General features: G+C 41.6%; 1 protein-coding gene across 1 annotated transcript in view; it reads left to right on the top strand.

The window, feature by feature from the left end:
• The window catches only part of RABEP1 (rabaptin, RAB GTPase binding effector protein 1), a 49,037-nt gene that overhangs the window by 27,318 nt on the left and 5,576 nt on the right, over positions 1 to 16,143 (top strand). Inside the window, exons 6-17 of the mRNA XM_058037505.1 lie at positions 1,291 to 1,426; positions 2,199 to 2,377; positions 3,308 to 3,433; positions 5,596 to 6,063; positions 7,768 to 7,872; positions 8,557 to 8,673; positions 9,866 to 9,964; positions 11,279 to 11,419; positions 12,443 to 12,632; positions 12,942 to 12,997; positions 13,426 to 13,524; positions 14,319 to 14,435. Of these exons, the coding sequence (XP_057893488.1) occupies positions 1,291 to 1,426; positions 2,199 to 2,377; positions 3,308 to 3,433; positions 5,596 to 6,063; positions 7,768 to 7,872; positions 8,557 to 8,673; positions 9,866 to 9,964; positions 11,279 to 11,419; positions 12,443 to 12,632; positions 12,942 to 12,997; positions 13,426 to 13,524; positions 14,319 to 14,435 (1,833 nt within the window). The remainder of the gene's footprint in view (positions 1 to 1,290; positions 1,427 to 2,198; positions 2,378 to 3,307; positions 3,434 to 5,595; positions 6,064 to 7,767; positions 7,873 to 8,556; positions 8,674 to 9,865; positions 9,965 to 11,278; positions 11,420 to 12,442; positions 12,633 to 12,941; positions 12,998 to 13,425; positions 13,525 to 14,318; positions 14,436 to 16,143) is intronic.

Raw genomic sequence — 16,143 nt, 5'->3', positions numbered from 1 at the left:
TATATCTTGCAGCATGCTAGCTTGATGCAGACAAGTCAAATTTTATAAGAGAGGAAAAGGTGTCTTGGGAAACTCTTCGTGCCCTTCTTGTCTCTTGGAGCTCAAATATCATGTTTGCATCTTTTTGTTTTGAGAGTTGCACTATGTGTGTGTGATCTGGGTTTAGAAAAAATTGCACAGCTCCAGGTCTACTAATAATAGAAAAAGCTCTAGAAAAATATCTGCTTTGCTCTTCTCTCAGCCACCTGGCCTCTGGGTTATTGGCACACTTGGAGCCACGAAGTCAGACTTTCCCATTTGAAAGGCTTAAAGGGCAGCAGATGGAAGGTTTGGTGTCCTAGGGCAGGAAAGCTGTCCCCACCATCAGTGGCAGGCACAGCCCAAGGCTGTCCTGAGCCCTGCCTTGGCGTCAGTGTGTCCCATATGAACAGCAGCTCTCTGCAGCCAGTTAGGAATTGCCTGAAGGCTTTGGTTTTCTCTAAGATAAAACCTCCTGTGATTTCTGACTCAGCAAACTGTAAAACTGAATAGTGCCATAAAGAAATCTTTCAATTTGTTCCTTGTTCCAAGATGGAATCCATTTCTCCAAGCATCATGTCTGACAGATGTTTTATGTAACTCTGTCTTATAAGGTTCTGACTGGAGATTCTGCAGAACACTCATTTCAGTTCTTTGTTAGCTCTGATATTAAAAAAAAAAATAAAACAAAAAACACACAAGAAGAAAAAAATCCAAAATGTTTCTTCAGTATTTCTTGATATAGTTGCTTTTTGTTGATAGATTTTCCTTTGTTTTTGCAACAGTCGTTCATGAGTTGGAAAGTTTCTTTTGTTGTCTGTCCCCAAGTTTTCTCTCTTCTTAGGCTTACTTCAAGCTTGCCTCTTTAATTTTTTTCTGACTACTATGATTACTCTGTTTTGAACTAAGGAGCTCTTGGCTTGTCATCATTTATCAGTTATTTAGATCCTGGCTATCACCACTGATTACTTCACTTTCTGCTTTCCTGAGACATTTCCCTTTTCACCATCTGTGCTCAGTGCTGCTGTTGTGATCCAGCTGCTATAACTGTGATACACTGATAGGTTTGACTTAGAATTTTAATGAGTTACTCATTCACAAGTAAATAAATACAAGCCCTGCTTACAGACTGGTAGTTGAATATTTGGGATTTCTGCAAATAAACTGGTCCTTCAGTACCTGTACATTACCTGAACAGGCAGCACTATAACTTTTAGCAAGAAGGAAATGTCTGAAAGTGTTCCCCCACTGAGCTGGTTACTTTTTATTCAGGTTAAAGAACTGAACCATTATTTAGAAGCTGAGAAGTCATGTAGGACAGACTTGGAGATGTACGTGGCTGTTCTCAACACACAAAAATCAGTCCTGCAAGAAGATGCAGAGAAGCTGAGGAAGGAGCTGCATGAAGGTACCCACCTAACAATAGTCCTTTGACTCTCTTCCACTGAGGATGCAAAACCCAGTGGAGCTGGGAATTCTTTTATCATTTCTTACTTGAACTTGATGAAAAGAAATTGGGAGATGGAAGCAGGACTTTTAAATCTGAAAGGCCATAAAATGTTTGTAGAAGAATTGAATGTGGAATTCCCTTATGTCAGAAAACCAGCAGAGTCATTCATTCCCTCAAGGCTTGTTGTTGAATATCTGCTAAGTTTTTAAAGCATTGCAAACTGCATTCTTGCTGAAATGATTTTATGTGTATGTGTACTTGTGCATAATTATGAGCACTATTTCCATAATGTATAGACCTGGCTCCCTGAGGTGTGGCAGTGCTGAGTGTGGAAATGTCCCTGTAGGGCACCACAGCCCAGGGTCTGCAGAGGAGTGGAAATCTTCTACATCCCTATTTGCTGCTGAAGCAAATAGGGATGTAGAAGAAATTTTCTGAACCTAGCACTAAAAAAACCCCAAAACTGTTAGAATTCATGAATGAAGTTGAGGCTTTAGTCTTCTCCCTGGGAAATCTTGAACTATCAGTAATATATCCCTAATCACAAGCAAAGTTTGGAAATTAAGAAAATGGTGTTTGAAATAAGACATTATTAACCTAAATAGTTGTTGAACAAAGCCTGACTGTTCTTAATTAGACCAATAATTACTTTTATTCCTGAAAATGCTTCTCTTTGGAAAAGATATTTAAACACTTGTGGTTCAGAAGAATTTTTTCTCTGCTTGCATAGTTTGCCATCTGCTAGAGCAAGAGAGGCAGCAGCACAACCAGCTGAAACACACGTGGCAGAAAGCCAATGACCAGTTCCTGGAGTCCCAGAGGCTGCTGATGAGGGACATGCAGAGGATGGAGATTGTGCTCACCTCAGAGCAGCTCCGGCAGGTGGAAGAGCTGAAAAAAAAGGATCAGGTTACCTGCTGCTTTCCTCTTCTTGCTTTTATTTTTTTTTTTTTTTAAATACTGTAGGTTTACTGTGGTGTAACAGGCATGGAAATCACATGTTGGGTGTAAGTGTGGTAATAGCTCCAAAAATGAGAACTGGCAGTTTGAACTGAAATCCCCTTTAGTGACAGCTGGCAGTTAGAACAGACCCCATTTGGACAAGTATTTTAATAGTGGTGTATATAGGAGCTCTAATGTTGCCTGTAGTTAAATGAAAATGTAAAAATACCCAGAAATTACTCTTGGAGGAAGAAATAGTCATCTGTGATGCAAAATGTCTGGGTTAAGGATGTCAGCAAGTTTCACTTCTTTCTAGGTTTTTTCGGCCTTCCAGTATATATCCCAGGCAAAAATTAAAACTTTCATTTTAAATTAACTTACACAAGTGATTGTACATATTTATGATTTAGTGATCTATTATGGTTTTTTCTTGATTCCTTATATTCCATCATTTAATGATCAAGGCACTTCTTATATCACTTGTTTTAAATGTTCATGCTTGTGTAAAGGCTGTTAATGGGTTTTTTAGGGGTAGGTATGTTATATATTTATGGTCTATACAACAGCCAGTGTAACAGCTAGTTTTGTTACTTGCTAATCTTTATAATTAGAATTTTAAACTAGGTAATATGCTTTTTGAATAAAATCATTCTAGAACATGAATCAACCACCAAACTTGCCAAGTTCTCACTTCAGTCAGTTTGGATGCCTTGTGAAATGAACACTGTATTTATTAACTAAATGAATATTTATGTGAAAACCACTGGGTTTTAACAAAAATAATCCTTTTCAGTGTCTTCTTTGTAGCTTAGTTTATCATGAAAGCTGATGTCATGACTATTATGGTGAAATTGAATCCCATTTTCTGTGTATGCTCTGTTGACCACTGATTTTTAGGAAGAAGATGATCAGCAAAGGCTTAGCAAGAGAAAGGAAGAGAAGCAAAAAGATTCAGATGATGAAACAAAGGCTTCATGTTCTCTGGCCCCTGAAGAAACCCTTACCCAGCTCTCTAATGAAGAGGTAAAACAATTGAATCTTTTACTTGTGCTTGGGCATTCCTCAGGGTGTTCACTGCAAATAGAAATGCAAAGTTACAGCCCTCTATTCTCTGTAACTTCTAATCTTATTAGGCAATAAAAATCCACAGAGTTGCAGTTGAATGTATAAATCCTAATTAAGATTGGAAGACAATAGTGCACCATCCTGAGAGGTGCCATTTAAAATGGTAATTTACATTTTGTATTCTGGAGGTTAACTGCTGGTAGGTTCTCCTGGGATTTCTAAGCACGTTCTAACACACCTAAATGTTCAGGATTAAGCCAATTATATCTGAGCATTCAGCAAGAGTGTTGTAGCTACTTTGCTAATCAAATTGTTGAATTCTGTACTTAGCCTTTCTTAGGGTCCATTTTGGTTTTGTGAGTCAAATGAAGGAAAAATTAATAAAAACCCACAAAGTTTTTGTGCTACAGGAGCTTATTTAACCTTCAAGAGACTTGGGTGAGCCAGTGTTTTCCTGGTTTTTTATCACTTTTGAAGGGAAAAAAGTATATACTTTAATATATGTATTCTGAAGTAAATTTTTTATTTTTATCAAGGATTTATAACAGTTCAGAATGCAGAAAGACATTCAGAATAATGAGATCTAAATGTAGCTGAGATCTAGTTCTACCCTTTAGCCTATATTCACTTTCTGTTTCAAATACTGTTTGTATCTTCCATGTCCAGACATGCAAATGAGGCACACTGATGAGGAACAAAAAATTTCTATTCTGATGTTTTCTTTAATCTCCGTTCATAGCATATTTTAGTCCATCATTCCCAACATTTATTTGCTTCTAAGATTTATACATCATGGAAAATTTATATTTTGAGAAGGGCCATAATTTTCAGAATGATTTGGGTTTGTATATGTGTTTGGTTTTGTTATTTATGACCTTTTTAGCTGTTCAGAATGTTTTATATGTTGTAATCAGTCATTCATCAGTTCTTACAACTTGTTGTAATTTCTTATAGCTTCTAAGATCCTCTCTCTTGGGCAGTTTGCAATACAAACAGATGATTTGTTAATATTGTTTTGGTTATCACAGAACAGCTATAGCCTGAAAATGCAGTTTTATGTAAGTCTGTATTCCCTTGACTTTTTTATTATGAACTTGTATATATACATGCAAATAGAAATATTCCACCTAAACATTATTAAAATAAGGCATTTACAACAGTAATAAAACACTAGTACATTATATATAATTCTATATTATATATATATATATATTGTAGGTTACAAGCACTTATATGAAGTGCCAGCAGCCTGCTGGTCTCTGGACCTATTTCAGAAATGATAATTTTTCTCAAGAGCCTGGTTCCAGTGTTACTTCCTTATGTGTCTAATGGCAAAGCAGAAGTGCATAATATTTTGGAAGGTATTTTGAAAGCAGTCATGTGCTTTTTAAATAAAGCATTACTGCTCTCTTTTCAGTGCTACAAAAAACAAAAATAGATCGAGAGGCTCCATGTGCCTGATACACATCACAGGACAATTTGTGTGGCTTTTGGCATTCCCCAGGATACCTTTGGGTCTAAGCCCAGCCTTTTCCCTTTTCTTTTTTTTTTTAATGTACAAATAACATTGTGAAGAAAAAATTTTGGTATATTGTTAGACACACAAAGCAGAAGAGAAAGATAGAAGACCAACATATACTTGTCGGTATAGAGTAGATTTTAAGTATATTTTTCTCTGTTTATTTTTGTGTTAATGGAAAGTGTTTTGTTTTATGAAAAACTTCTGAATTTCTTCTTGGAAGTGGAGTATCTGCTGTCTGTTGTGTAGATTATGGTTGCAGAGGGAATGTTGCAAGTGCATCTCTTCAGGGAGGCATCTTGTCTTCAATATTGGAAGATGGAAGGTGACTGTGTCCTTGCTTGTCTGGCAGGAAGGTAGTCTTACAGAAGCACTCTGTTAAAAGAAGACTTTTTAAACTTGTTTTATTTGTTTTTGAATTTTAACTGGTTCATTTCAGTTCTCTGTCCCTTCCTCTGCGACCTTAAATGTAGAGAGCAGATGTTCTTGCCAAAGAAATTTAATCTTTCCTTTGCCATGCCTTGTAATTAGTGTCCAGCATTCCTCCTGTACCACTAAAATGGAGTAAATATTTGTTTTATTCCTTGATTTTCAATTCCAGGTGCATGTGAACAGCACCCATGGCTCAGTCCATTCCCTGGATGCAGACTTGCTTCTTTCCTCTGGCGAATCCTTCAATAAACCAGACACTGATATGTTTAAAGATGGACTTAGGAGAGCACAGTCAACAGACAGTCTGGGCACATCTGGATCCTTACAGTCCAAAGCTTTAGGGTACAACAACAAAGCAAAATCTGCTGGGAACCTGGATGAGTCAGATTTTGGACCACTTGTTGGAGCAGATTCAGTGTCTGAGAACTTTGATACGGCTTCTCTCGGATCCCTGCAAATGCCCAGCGGGTTCATGTTGACCAAAGATCAGGAAAAAGCAATCAAAGCAATGACACCAGAGCAAGAAGAGACTGCTTCCCTGCTCTCCAGTGTCACCCAGGGCATGGAGAGTGCTTATGTGTCCCCCAGTGGGTACCGCCTGGTCAGCGAGACAGAGTGGAACCTGCTGCAGAAGGAGGTGAGTCCCCCTGCCCTGCTCCTCCTCCTCCTCCTCCTCCTCCTCCTGGGCTCTGCCAGAGCCAGCTGGGAAAGGAACAGCTCACATCCAGGGCAGATGTTCACTTTCCCCTCTTGGAATGCTTCTGTGGGTGAAACACATCCAGTATAAGGTGGATGAGCTGGCCCTGCCCCTGGGACAGGCAGCTTTACTAAACACTTTGGATTTTGAGGAGGTGGCTGTGGAACTCAGTGTTGTCTGAGAGGGGGGAAAAAGGTGGGAGAACTTCAGGAGAAAATGGGAAGTTGAGGAAAGGGCATTATAGTGGAGCTGGGGATGAGTAGAAGGCAGAGAGGACCCAAAGCAGCAGAGCTGGGGGTGCTGCTCTGTGTGCTGGGGGGGTTTGCTGAGGCCTGTGCACTTTCGAAATGAGCAGCCAAACTATGCCCAAGGCACAGAGTACCCCAGAGAGGCTCCAGGAAATTGTTGGGGACTTGCATCATCACAAACCCATTTCTGAGAGCAGATTAGACTGACCCCTGGGCCAGTTGCACTGTGGATGACCAAGGAAATTGTTGCTTCTGGGTGTTCTGCCTGTCAGTTTTCAGCAGCTTTATATGATGCCAGTTCAAAGCTTGTATTTGGTTTTTTGCTGAAAAGTGGAGTATTTGGGGTTTCCTGTGGTTTTTCTTTCAGAGGAAGAGAGGCCAAAGGGAAACACTTGAGGGAGGTGAAAAGGTGGGGGGAGATAATAATCCATACTGGGTCAAAAGGAAGACAAGATGGGAATAAAAAAAAAATGTAGTGAAGGAGAAAAGGCCAGATGAAGGACAGATGAAATGAAGAACTACTGATTTTTTTTTTTCTCAATGTGTTGAAATTTAACTTAGGAGGTCTCTCCAAAACTGTTGTAAAGTTGCTTTGTTTTTGTTGTTGTTTTCCTACTGATTTGCCATATCTGGACAAATTACAGCATCCTGAGCTCAGAGCTGAGTTAGATCCTTACTCTGAGTGTTCTCTTGGCCTGTTGACATTTTGGTGAGACTTCAGCCCTGTCTCCAGAACAGAAATGCAGCTTCCCACATGTTCTGGAGACAAGAGCACACACTGGGGTGTGAATGCCTCTTGCTGTGGGTTGGAAATGGAGCAGCAAACACAAGCACAGATTCAGCTCAAACTTGACCTGCAGTGGGACTTTGATAAAATTTCCATTTATCCCTTTGTCCAAAACCTCTGCAGTTCCAGCAGGACAGCAGGTTCACTCTTGCTTTCCCTGCTGCCCTCCCCAACACTTATTTTCTCCTCTCCTGTTTGGTTTCTGTTTGTCAGAAGAACACAGCAGTGACTTGATGAACTCTTTGTGTTTTGGCTTTTTGTTTTACTGGTAGGACCCATGGCAGGAAAAGCTGAAATCCCACAGCTGATTTGAGTTATCCTTCACTTGTAGAGTAACTCAGTCCTGCCTTTACATGATTCTGCCACTCTTTGGTCTGCAATGCTTTGTGGCCACACCACACCTGAGTGTGTGTGGCATTCCTGCACTCCCTGGGGACTCTCCTGGCTCAGGGCAGGTGCTGACTCTGGGTCCTGTGTGTGGCATTCCTGCACTCCCTGGGGACTCTCCTGGCTCAGGGCAGGTGCTGATTCTGTGTCCTGTGTGTGGCATTCCTGCACTCCCTGGGGACTCCCCTGGCTCAGGGCAGGTGCTGACTCTGTGTCCTGCAGGTGCAGAATGCAGGCAACAAGCTGGGCAGGCGCTGTGACATGTGCTCCAATTATGAGAAGCAGTTGCAAGGGATCCAGATCCAGGAGGCTGAGACCAGAGACCAGGTGGGAATTCTCTCATTGCTTTAGCCAGGCTTTTGCAGCTTTTTGAACTACTAAGGGTTCTGTTTTATTCATTGGTTTTAATTGACCAATATCAACATACTGGATAACTTGACATAACTTGATTTGTTATTTATGTGTGGTCAAGTACATTAATTTCTTAGGGATTCACCTTGAAGAACCCTTTATTTGATGCTGTAAGGCCATGCACTAGTGTTCTATAAAAAGTATTATGCCCATGCTGAAGTCAGTATCTTTAATAATTTATATTTTAAAATGCTTGTCATGCATTAAATTCTATTATCTTTGATACTGTAGGATCTGTTAACAGAAAAGGACCTCATCCTAGCAGCATAAAATGACTTTCAAGTCTTGGAGGATATTTGTTTCCTGCCATATACCAAAGAACAATTTTCAGATGGGTGTGGAAGGCATGAGTCACATTGTGCTTTGAAATAAGTGATTGAAGTCATTACATGGCCATGGTCCAGGGCAGTTTGATGTCCCATGTTTCTTTAGAGAGATAATCTCTGCTGGAGCCTGTTTCAACAGCAAAGGAACTTCTGGGTTTCATAGGATTTTTGGATTTTTAAGGGATTTTTTGTTGGTTTGGGGAGTGAAAGGGTTCAGGAAATAAATTCTCCCCAAGAGAATGAAAAATTAATTAATTTTGTTGTGACTACACAGGTGAAAAAGCTGCAGGTGATGCTGAGGCAAGCTAATGACCAGCTGGAAAAGACAATGAAAGATAAACAGGAACTGGAGGATTACATGAAACAAAGTGCTGAAGACTCCTCTAATCAGGTACAAGGATTTGATTGAGATCCAGCAATGATGAAATGTTCTTTAAAAGTGTGTAACAAGAACTTGTGATTTGTTAGATATGGATGGGCTACTGGCTGTACAGGCAACACAAATGAGAATTTCTAGGGTTAATTATGCCCCATCTGAGTCTGCCACAGTTTCTAGAAAAATCTATTGTGTCTCTAATATTGTGTTACCCAATTTTGGCCTTAAAATACCATTTCTAATAATGAAATCCATTACAGAGTGGCAGTAGGAGTTTGAGTAATGTTTGAGTTTTGGAGTGACCTGTGTCTGAAATGACCCAAACATGCAAACAGAGCCCTGTGCCCTGGGCACAGCTTTGTTCTTACAAGAGTGGTTCTGTTCCACCACCTGCTCTTATCAACATTTGACACCAGTTAATGGGCTTGTGCTGAAGAATGCAGTAATGAGGAGCTGAGCAGGCACTGAACTCCTTTAAAATAATAGCCCACTGGAAGGATTTTTCAGTCTGAGATGTGTACCTAATTCTTCTGGAACAATGAAGCCAAATATAATGTGTGGTAGTCATAGTTAAAAATAAAAAGGAAAAAAATAAATCATCTTTGACCTATTAAAGCTTACAATAGTAGATACATACTGTGTACCAGACACTGAATTTACTTCACTTGGGCTGGAACTTTGTCTCTTCCATCCTACTCAATATTTTTTCTTACTGAAGAAACAATCATTAGACAAAGTCCAGCTTAGAAAACAGAAGTATGTTTATATGTTCTTCTGGCTGTACCAGGGTTCTGTAATGATTAATCTTACATGTGTTGTGGAATGACTTGTAAAGTTTTTGAAAGTGCCTACAGAGAAAGATACAAAACTCAAAAAATGCTGAAAACTTAGAAGAAAGCTCTTTGGTTTCCCTTCAGTGTCTCTGAAGTGGCTTACATGTAAATTTTATTAGAATTAACTGTTGATTCAGAGTTTGGTAAGTAGAATATAAAGATATTGTTGGTGCAGAAAACACAGCATCTGTCCTTGCTGCCTGGAGCTGCTTTCCTGCTTGACTGAGTGAAGAATTAACATAGACTTCAGTGGCTTAGTTTGAAATTTCAAAGTACCTATCAGTAATGATAACAGGCAAGAGAAATTATTTCTTTTTCAGAATCTGTTCCATGCTTTATATCTTACATGTCTGTCTGTGTTTTCTTTCTTTAAGATCTCCTTGCTCATGGCCAAGTGTCAGAAGTCAGAGAATTTCCTCAGTGAGCTGCAGCAGGCATTTCTGCAAGCCAAGAGAAGTGTCCAGGAGCAAATGGTAAGACAGGTTAACTCCAGAGATCATGAGCAGCCCTGCTTGTCTGACCCTGGGAGCTCAGTGTGTCTGGAAGGGGCTTTGTGTGCCCAGCCAGGCTTGAACATCTTCACTTGCAGAGGGCCTGGGCCAGTGAGCTCTGATGGCAGTGCTGGGGCTCGATCAGTTTGTGTCACTCTGTGCTGCTGTCTGTGTTCCTGCACATTCAGGAGCAGGCACATCACTGCCCAGTTCTTTCCCCATTATTTATTGTCTAATTCCATGTCTCTGCTATCTCAACTTCACCTCAAATCTGAAGACAGAAGATTTTCTCAAGACTCTTTTTTAGGATTCATCACAAGCACCATCATTAGTGAATATTTTCTCAGGTTTAAAGATGAATGATCAGTGTTGTTGCAGGTCAGACTTAAAATAGCAGCCCTAACACCCAGGGAGAGATATGTATGGAAGCTTAATTTTTTAAAACTATTTTTGGGCATCTTGTTGGAATTAAGCCAGAGAATTGAAGAGGACCTCATGGTTTAGAGCTAAGTTTGGCTTCCTTAGAACAATTCATTCCTTTCTATAACAGAATCAAGTTTCTTCTTTTTTCCTCCCTGGCACAGCATTTGTGGGGGGCTGAGAGAATTCATCCTCATGAACCCCAGTATTGCATTTTTGGGGTCAGGGATTGTGTGCAGCACATCAGGGCATTGCTGGCAGAGATGCTCTGCATGAGAACATATCTGGTGGATGTGCAGGAGATTCAGAATGTGTTGATCTGAGTCTGCTTCTCCTGCTATTGCTCAAGTCCCTGGTTCCCCATTTCCATTCCTCTTGGAAAACTCCTCTGGATTTTTTTTTTTTTCTTTTGTAATGCAAGCAAAGCCATGTCCTCTTCATCCCTTTCCTTTCCATGGGATCAGCTGTTCTGGTGCTCTCCTGGGAGGACAGTGGGAGGCAGACACCCACCATGGAAAGTTCCAGGGTGAATATTTCAGATTTTTGGATAACTTGCTCCTGAAAGCACCTGTGGTTCCCCACCCTCCTTCCCCTCCATGAGCTCAGCCTGCTAATGGATAAACACAGGGGGAAAGTGAGACACTGAACAAAGCTGGATTTTATTTATCACTGCCTTCCTTCTCTCTGCATGGACCCCTAAAGTTGGCCTTGCCAGGCAAGAGGGAGCTGCTGGTGTTGATCCACAGCATCATTTTGTTTCCCTTCTTTACAAAGAATATCAATTCACCAGACTGCTGAAAGTAGGGGTAGTAAATGGGGCAGAAGAGATCTAAGCATGACCCTGAGTGTGAATTTCTGCTTTTCTTTGCATTGTAGGCTGTCCTGACCCAGTCAAGGGAACAGGTTTCAGAAGAGTTGGTGAGACTGCAAAAAGATAATGAAAGTCTTCAAGGAAAACACAGCTTGCATGTGTCCTTACAGCAGGCTGAAGATTTCATTCTACCAGAGGCAACAGAGGTAAAACATATTTAAATCATTAACACAAACAGTGCTTGTGAGTTGATCTCATTGGAGTATTATTCTTTATCAAAAAGCTGTCTCAAACAGCACAAAGAACAGGAATTGGGGTTTTAACCCTGGGAGTCTGTGATGGACAAAGCCAGCCAGTGGTCCCTCTGTGCCATGGCTGCTTCAGGGTGTGGATGAATTGTAAAACCAATTACTGTGGCCTGACAGCTGCTCTGTGGTCTGTGGAGTGTGGGTTTGGCCCAGTTCAGCCAGTTCAAGCTGCATTTTCTAACTGGGCACACAAGTGTTCAGTCAGCAGAGCCCCACTGTATTGATTCAGTAACTCAGGTGAAGCCAGTCACTTCTGTCCAGTTAAAACCAGTGATAATCCAAAACCTTGAATAATGATAAGCCTTATCATCCCTTTCATGGCCACTCCTTTCCTTTCAGCCTAAAGGATTTGATGGTGCTGAAGGACAGGGGGAGCATCATAAACCCATGGGGATGTTTGCCATGTTTCCATTTCCTGTAGCCATGCTGACTGTGGCTGTAATTCCTTACTGAGAGCAGGAGGGGATGTCAGGGCAGACCCTGGGGCAGCAGAGCTTTGTCTGGGATGTCAGGGCAGACCCTGGGGCAGCAGAGCTTTGTCTGGGGTGTCAGGGCAGACCCTGGGGCAGCAGAGCTTTGTCTGGGGTGTCAGGGCAGACCCTGGGGCAGCAGGGCTTTGTCTGGGGTGTCAGGACAGACCCTGGGGCAGCAGAGCTTTGTCTGGGGTGTCAGGACAGACCCTGGGGCAGCAGGGCTTTGTCTGGGGTGTCAGGGCAGACCCTGGGGCAGCAGGGCTTTGTCTGGGTGTCAGGACAGACCCTGGGGCAGCAGAGCTTTGTCTGGGGTGTCAGGGCAGACCCTGGGGCAGCAGAGCTTTGTCTGGGTGTCAGGGCAGACCCTGGGGCAGCAGAGCTTTGTCCTTGTGCTGACAGCCCAGAGCTGGGTGATGCCAAATGCTCATCTCTGCTAATCCTGATGCAGGAGCTCCGGGAGCTGATCCTCAAGTACAGGCAGGACATCATCAGTGTGAGGACAGCAGCAGATCACCTCGAGGAGAAGCTGAAGGCAGAGATCCTCTTCTTGAAGGAACAGATCCAAGCTGAACAATATTTGAAAGAAAATATAGAAGAAACTCTACAGCTGGAAATAGAGAATTGCAAAGAGGAAATAGGTGAGCAGGGGTGAAATGGTCTCAGAATAGGAATACAGGGAATTATTATGATGCACAAAGACTTGATTTTGTAGTAAAATTGTCTGAATTCTGTGTGTAGACTTACCTGAATTCTAAATACTGTGCACTTTTGAAAGCAGAGACACCAGAGCTGTGCAGCTGAAAACAAAAGTACAATTATTTGTTTGCTTTTGAGGTACCTTTGATGTAACATGAGCTTAATTCTCCTTTAAATATTAACAGAAGTAAACAGGGTATGAACAATTTCCTGTGTTCTTGCATTTAAGATTTAATATTCTTGTTTTTCAGCTTCCATTTCCAGTTTAAAAGCTGAATTGGAAAGAATAAAAGCAGAAAAGGAACAGGTAAGAAGCTCTTTCGCTGTGGAATTTTTGGGTTTGGTGGTGTGGGGTTTTTTAGTAAAGGGTTTTTTTATTTTTCCTGTATTGGTGCCAGTGTAGGAGTAGGACACATTCATAGTTCTGTTCCTTAAAAGGTGTTTGATCTGTTTTATTAATCTGTAATCTAAATACTGGATTAAGTAATTCCTATTACTAGACTACCTAACTGACCTAAATGTCAAGTTTGGATATTTCTCTCCAGCTCCAAAAGTAAATAAATGGAGAGAGACTGGTGTTATTCAGATATTTTCTCTGCCCCTAGAAGAGATTAGTTATGTGTGTTTCTGAGTCCCCTAAGTACTGAAAGATACTCAGACTTCCTTATGGAGGGACTGTGGGAGATGGAAATGTTATGAAGTTTAGTTAATTTTTTTTGTATTATTATTATACAGTTGGAAAGTTCTTCACAGGAAAACCTGCAGCAGCTGGAGAGTCTGCAGGAGGCAAAGAATGCTCTAGAAGAACAGCTGAAGAAGGAGACTGCAGCAAAGGTAGCTATGATGTCTGGATGTGAAGTGTATCTGCATCTTTTGTGATGAGCAGCTGTGTCAGAGAATGTGGCACTACCTAAGAATGAAAAAAAGAAGCTTTTGAATGTTGGTAAGAAACTGGCAGGATAAAAATGTCCTCTGGATGTGGTTAAATCCTCACCCCTGTTTTCACTGTGATTTGTGAAGTGGTGACTCTGAATTGCTGCTGACCTGACCATCCCAGGGGAAGGCTCAGGAACATTCCTGCCTCTGCAGTGTCCTGATTACCAAACCTTGGCTTGGATGCTTTGATGCTTTTGAAGAAATGTTTGGGGTTTTTTGTAGTTGCTGTAGGAAGAGGCTCTACTTCAGCACTCAGATGGAATAATTGTGATCTGAGCTCTCATTCTCTGCCCTCTCTTGTTGTGGTTTTGGTTTTTTTATGCCCTTTCCCCCAACACTTCTCTGACTAAAGCTCAGGACAGCAAGACAGTTACATTTCCAGCAGCAAATTACTGCCCTTACCATGAACTTACTGCACTAAAACTCAGAACTCTGCCTTTGTATTTTGAGATCCCTGCTCATGGTGCTGTTAAGGGACTTTGGGCTTTTTCATACCTTAACCAGTCTATTGGCACCTATTAATGGGTATTACCCCCTGATTTTGCACTTTGGAAAACTGAGGTGGGGAAAGACTGGTTTGGTTTGTTGCCCTGTGAATGCTGTACTGCTTTCCTCTGGTATCACACTTTAATCAGTTTATACAAGCTGCTGATTTTTATTCAGTTCAAGCATAAGAATTTTTTCCTCTCCAGGCCAACCTTGAGCAGCTGGTGTTTGAAGAGAAGAACAAAGCCCAGAGGTTGCAGACTGAATTGGATGTCAGTGAGCAAGTGCAGAGAGACTTTGTAAAGCTTTCCCAGACACTTCAGGTAAGAGAGTCCAATCAATGTGTAAGGGCTAATTTAGTTTCATTATTTCTCCAGAGCTGAGCAAAATAAGAAATAGCAGTTGTAAATTTTCTTATGTTGGTATTTATGATCTATTTTAGAATTTGGTAGTGTAATAAACTGCTCAGGTATTCCCACTATGATATTATTATTAAAACTATTGGGATTCCATCCTGATTACATGGTTCTAGCTAATTTTCAGTTATTGTACTAAAAGAAACTGCAGGACCAGAGATGATGGCTCTTCCAGACCTGTGTTTTTCCTTGTCCATCTCCTGATGCTTCCAATGTGATATTTTCATAGCAAATCATTCAGATACAAATATTTGAGGACAAAGTAAGGAGCTGGTACTGCTTGATCTGAATATATGAAATGATTCTTAGTGTCACAGTTACTGCTTTCTGTTTATACATTCTAAAAGTCTTGTCCTTGCAATTGTCTCTGTTGTTATCCTTGTATTTCCTCCACCCAGTGAACCTGTGGTTGATGTAAGGGGAGGAGTTTGGTCAGGGGTGTCCCTGAGGCTGACCCAGGTTTGCCAGGCTGTTCTGCTGCAGTTTGTGTGCAGAGGAGCTCTCAGTGCCCTGGGGAAGCCAGGCTGGACTGGGCTCACCCTCAGGGTCTGTGTTCCCAGAGTCTGTGCCCCCTTTATGTTCCAGCTTTGTTCACAGAGGAGCTGCTGAATTTCAGCCCCATCTCCTTGCAGTCCTTTGCCAGGCCCTAAGTGACATCCAGCAGAATTCAAACTGCACATTTTGAGTCAGGCATTGAGGTTTATTTGGAAAATTAACACCAGAATGTGGGAGATTTGTTTACTGGGCACAGTTTAGCTGGATGGACAATAGAGATCTGTTCTCTCTGGCTCTGTGTCTGGAGGAGTTGGGAGGACAAAGGAGACTATTGAGTTGTCCTGCTTAGGGAAATTGCTTCTTGTTTGTCCTCATCCTCAGTTTTTGGGTGCAGGCACTGTTTTATGCAGTTCTTAGAGCAAACAGCCACCACTTTGAAGATGTGTGGTGGGCTCTTCCACAGCTTGCAGGTAGTTTAGTAAACCTTGAGCTCAGTTAGAACTGTAGATCTGTGTTTTGTGTTTTCTTTCTGCCCTAAGCAGAAAGTTTGTAGCTTGTGCCATGTGCACTGTACAGTGTGAGATGACCATCAGAGGAGGATTGTGGTTTCTTGGCAGGGTTATTCCCTTCTCTGGCCTTGTCAGTGAGAGCCTGGGCAGGTACCCCTTGTGTGAGGGGTCCACTGGCCAAATTAGTTATCAGCAATTCAGAGGAAGGTTTAAAAAGCAATTAAATGCTAGTTGGGGATTTATAACTGAAACTCAGATCCTATTGCAAGGATGGTGGAAGTTTGAGTGTGAGAAAGAAATCAGTTGTGCTCTCTGCATTGGTTCCAGCACAGTTCTGCTGGGCCCTTTTTCAGCAGACTGGAAACAGCTTAAAGTGGATTATCAGCAGAGTAAGGAGTGAGCCTGGAAATGGGATGTTTGCTCCAAGAGCATTTTGGCTGTGACCTTGAGAGCCTCTGAGGCACGTGTGGGGCTGCTCCTGGGAAGGTTCACTTTGCACATCTCCAGTTTTCCAGTACAGTGTCAGTGACTGTACATGAGACAAAACACAGAGTGCTGGTGATGCCTGAAACCCCCAGAAAGTGGGGGATTTTGTAAAATCACAACTGCCT

The sequence above is a fragment of the Melospiza georgiana genome, chromosome 19 (genome assembly GCF_028018845.1).
Source record: "Melospiza georgiana isolate bMelGeo1 chromosome 19, bMelGeo1.pri, whole genome shotgun sequence".
NCBI lineage: Eukaryota > Metazoa > Chordata > Aves > Passeriformes > Passerellidae > Melospiza > Melospiza georgiana.
The sequence above is the reverse complement of the archived record's forward strand: the minus strand, read 5'-3'. Positions and strand labels throughout refer to the sequence as shown.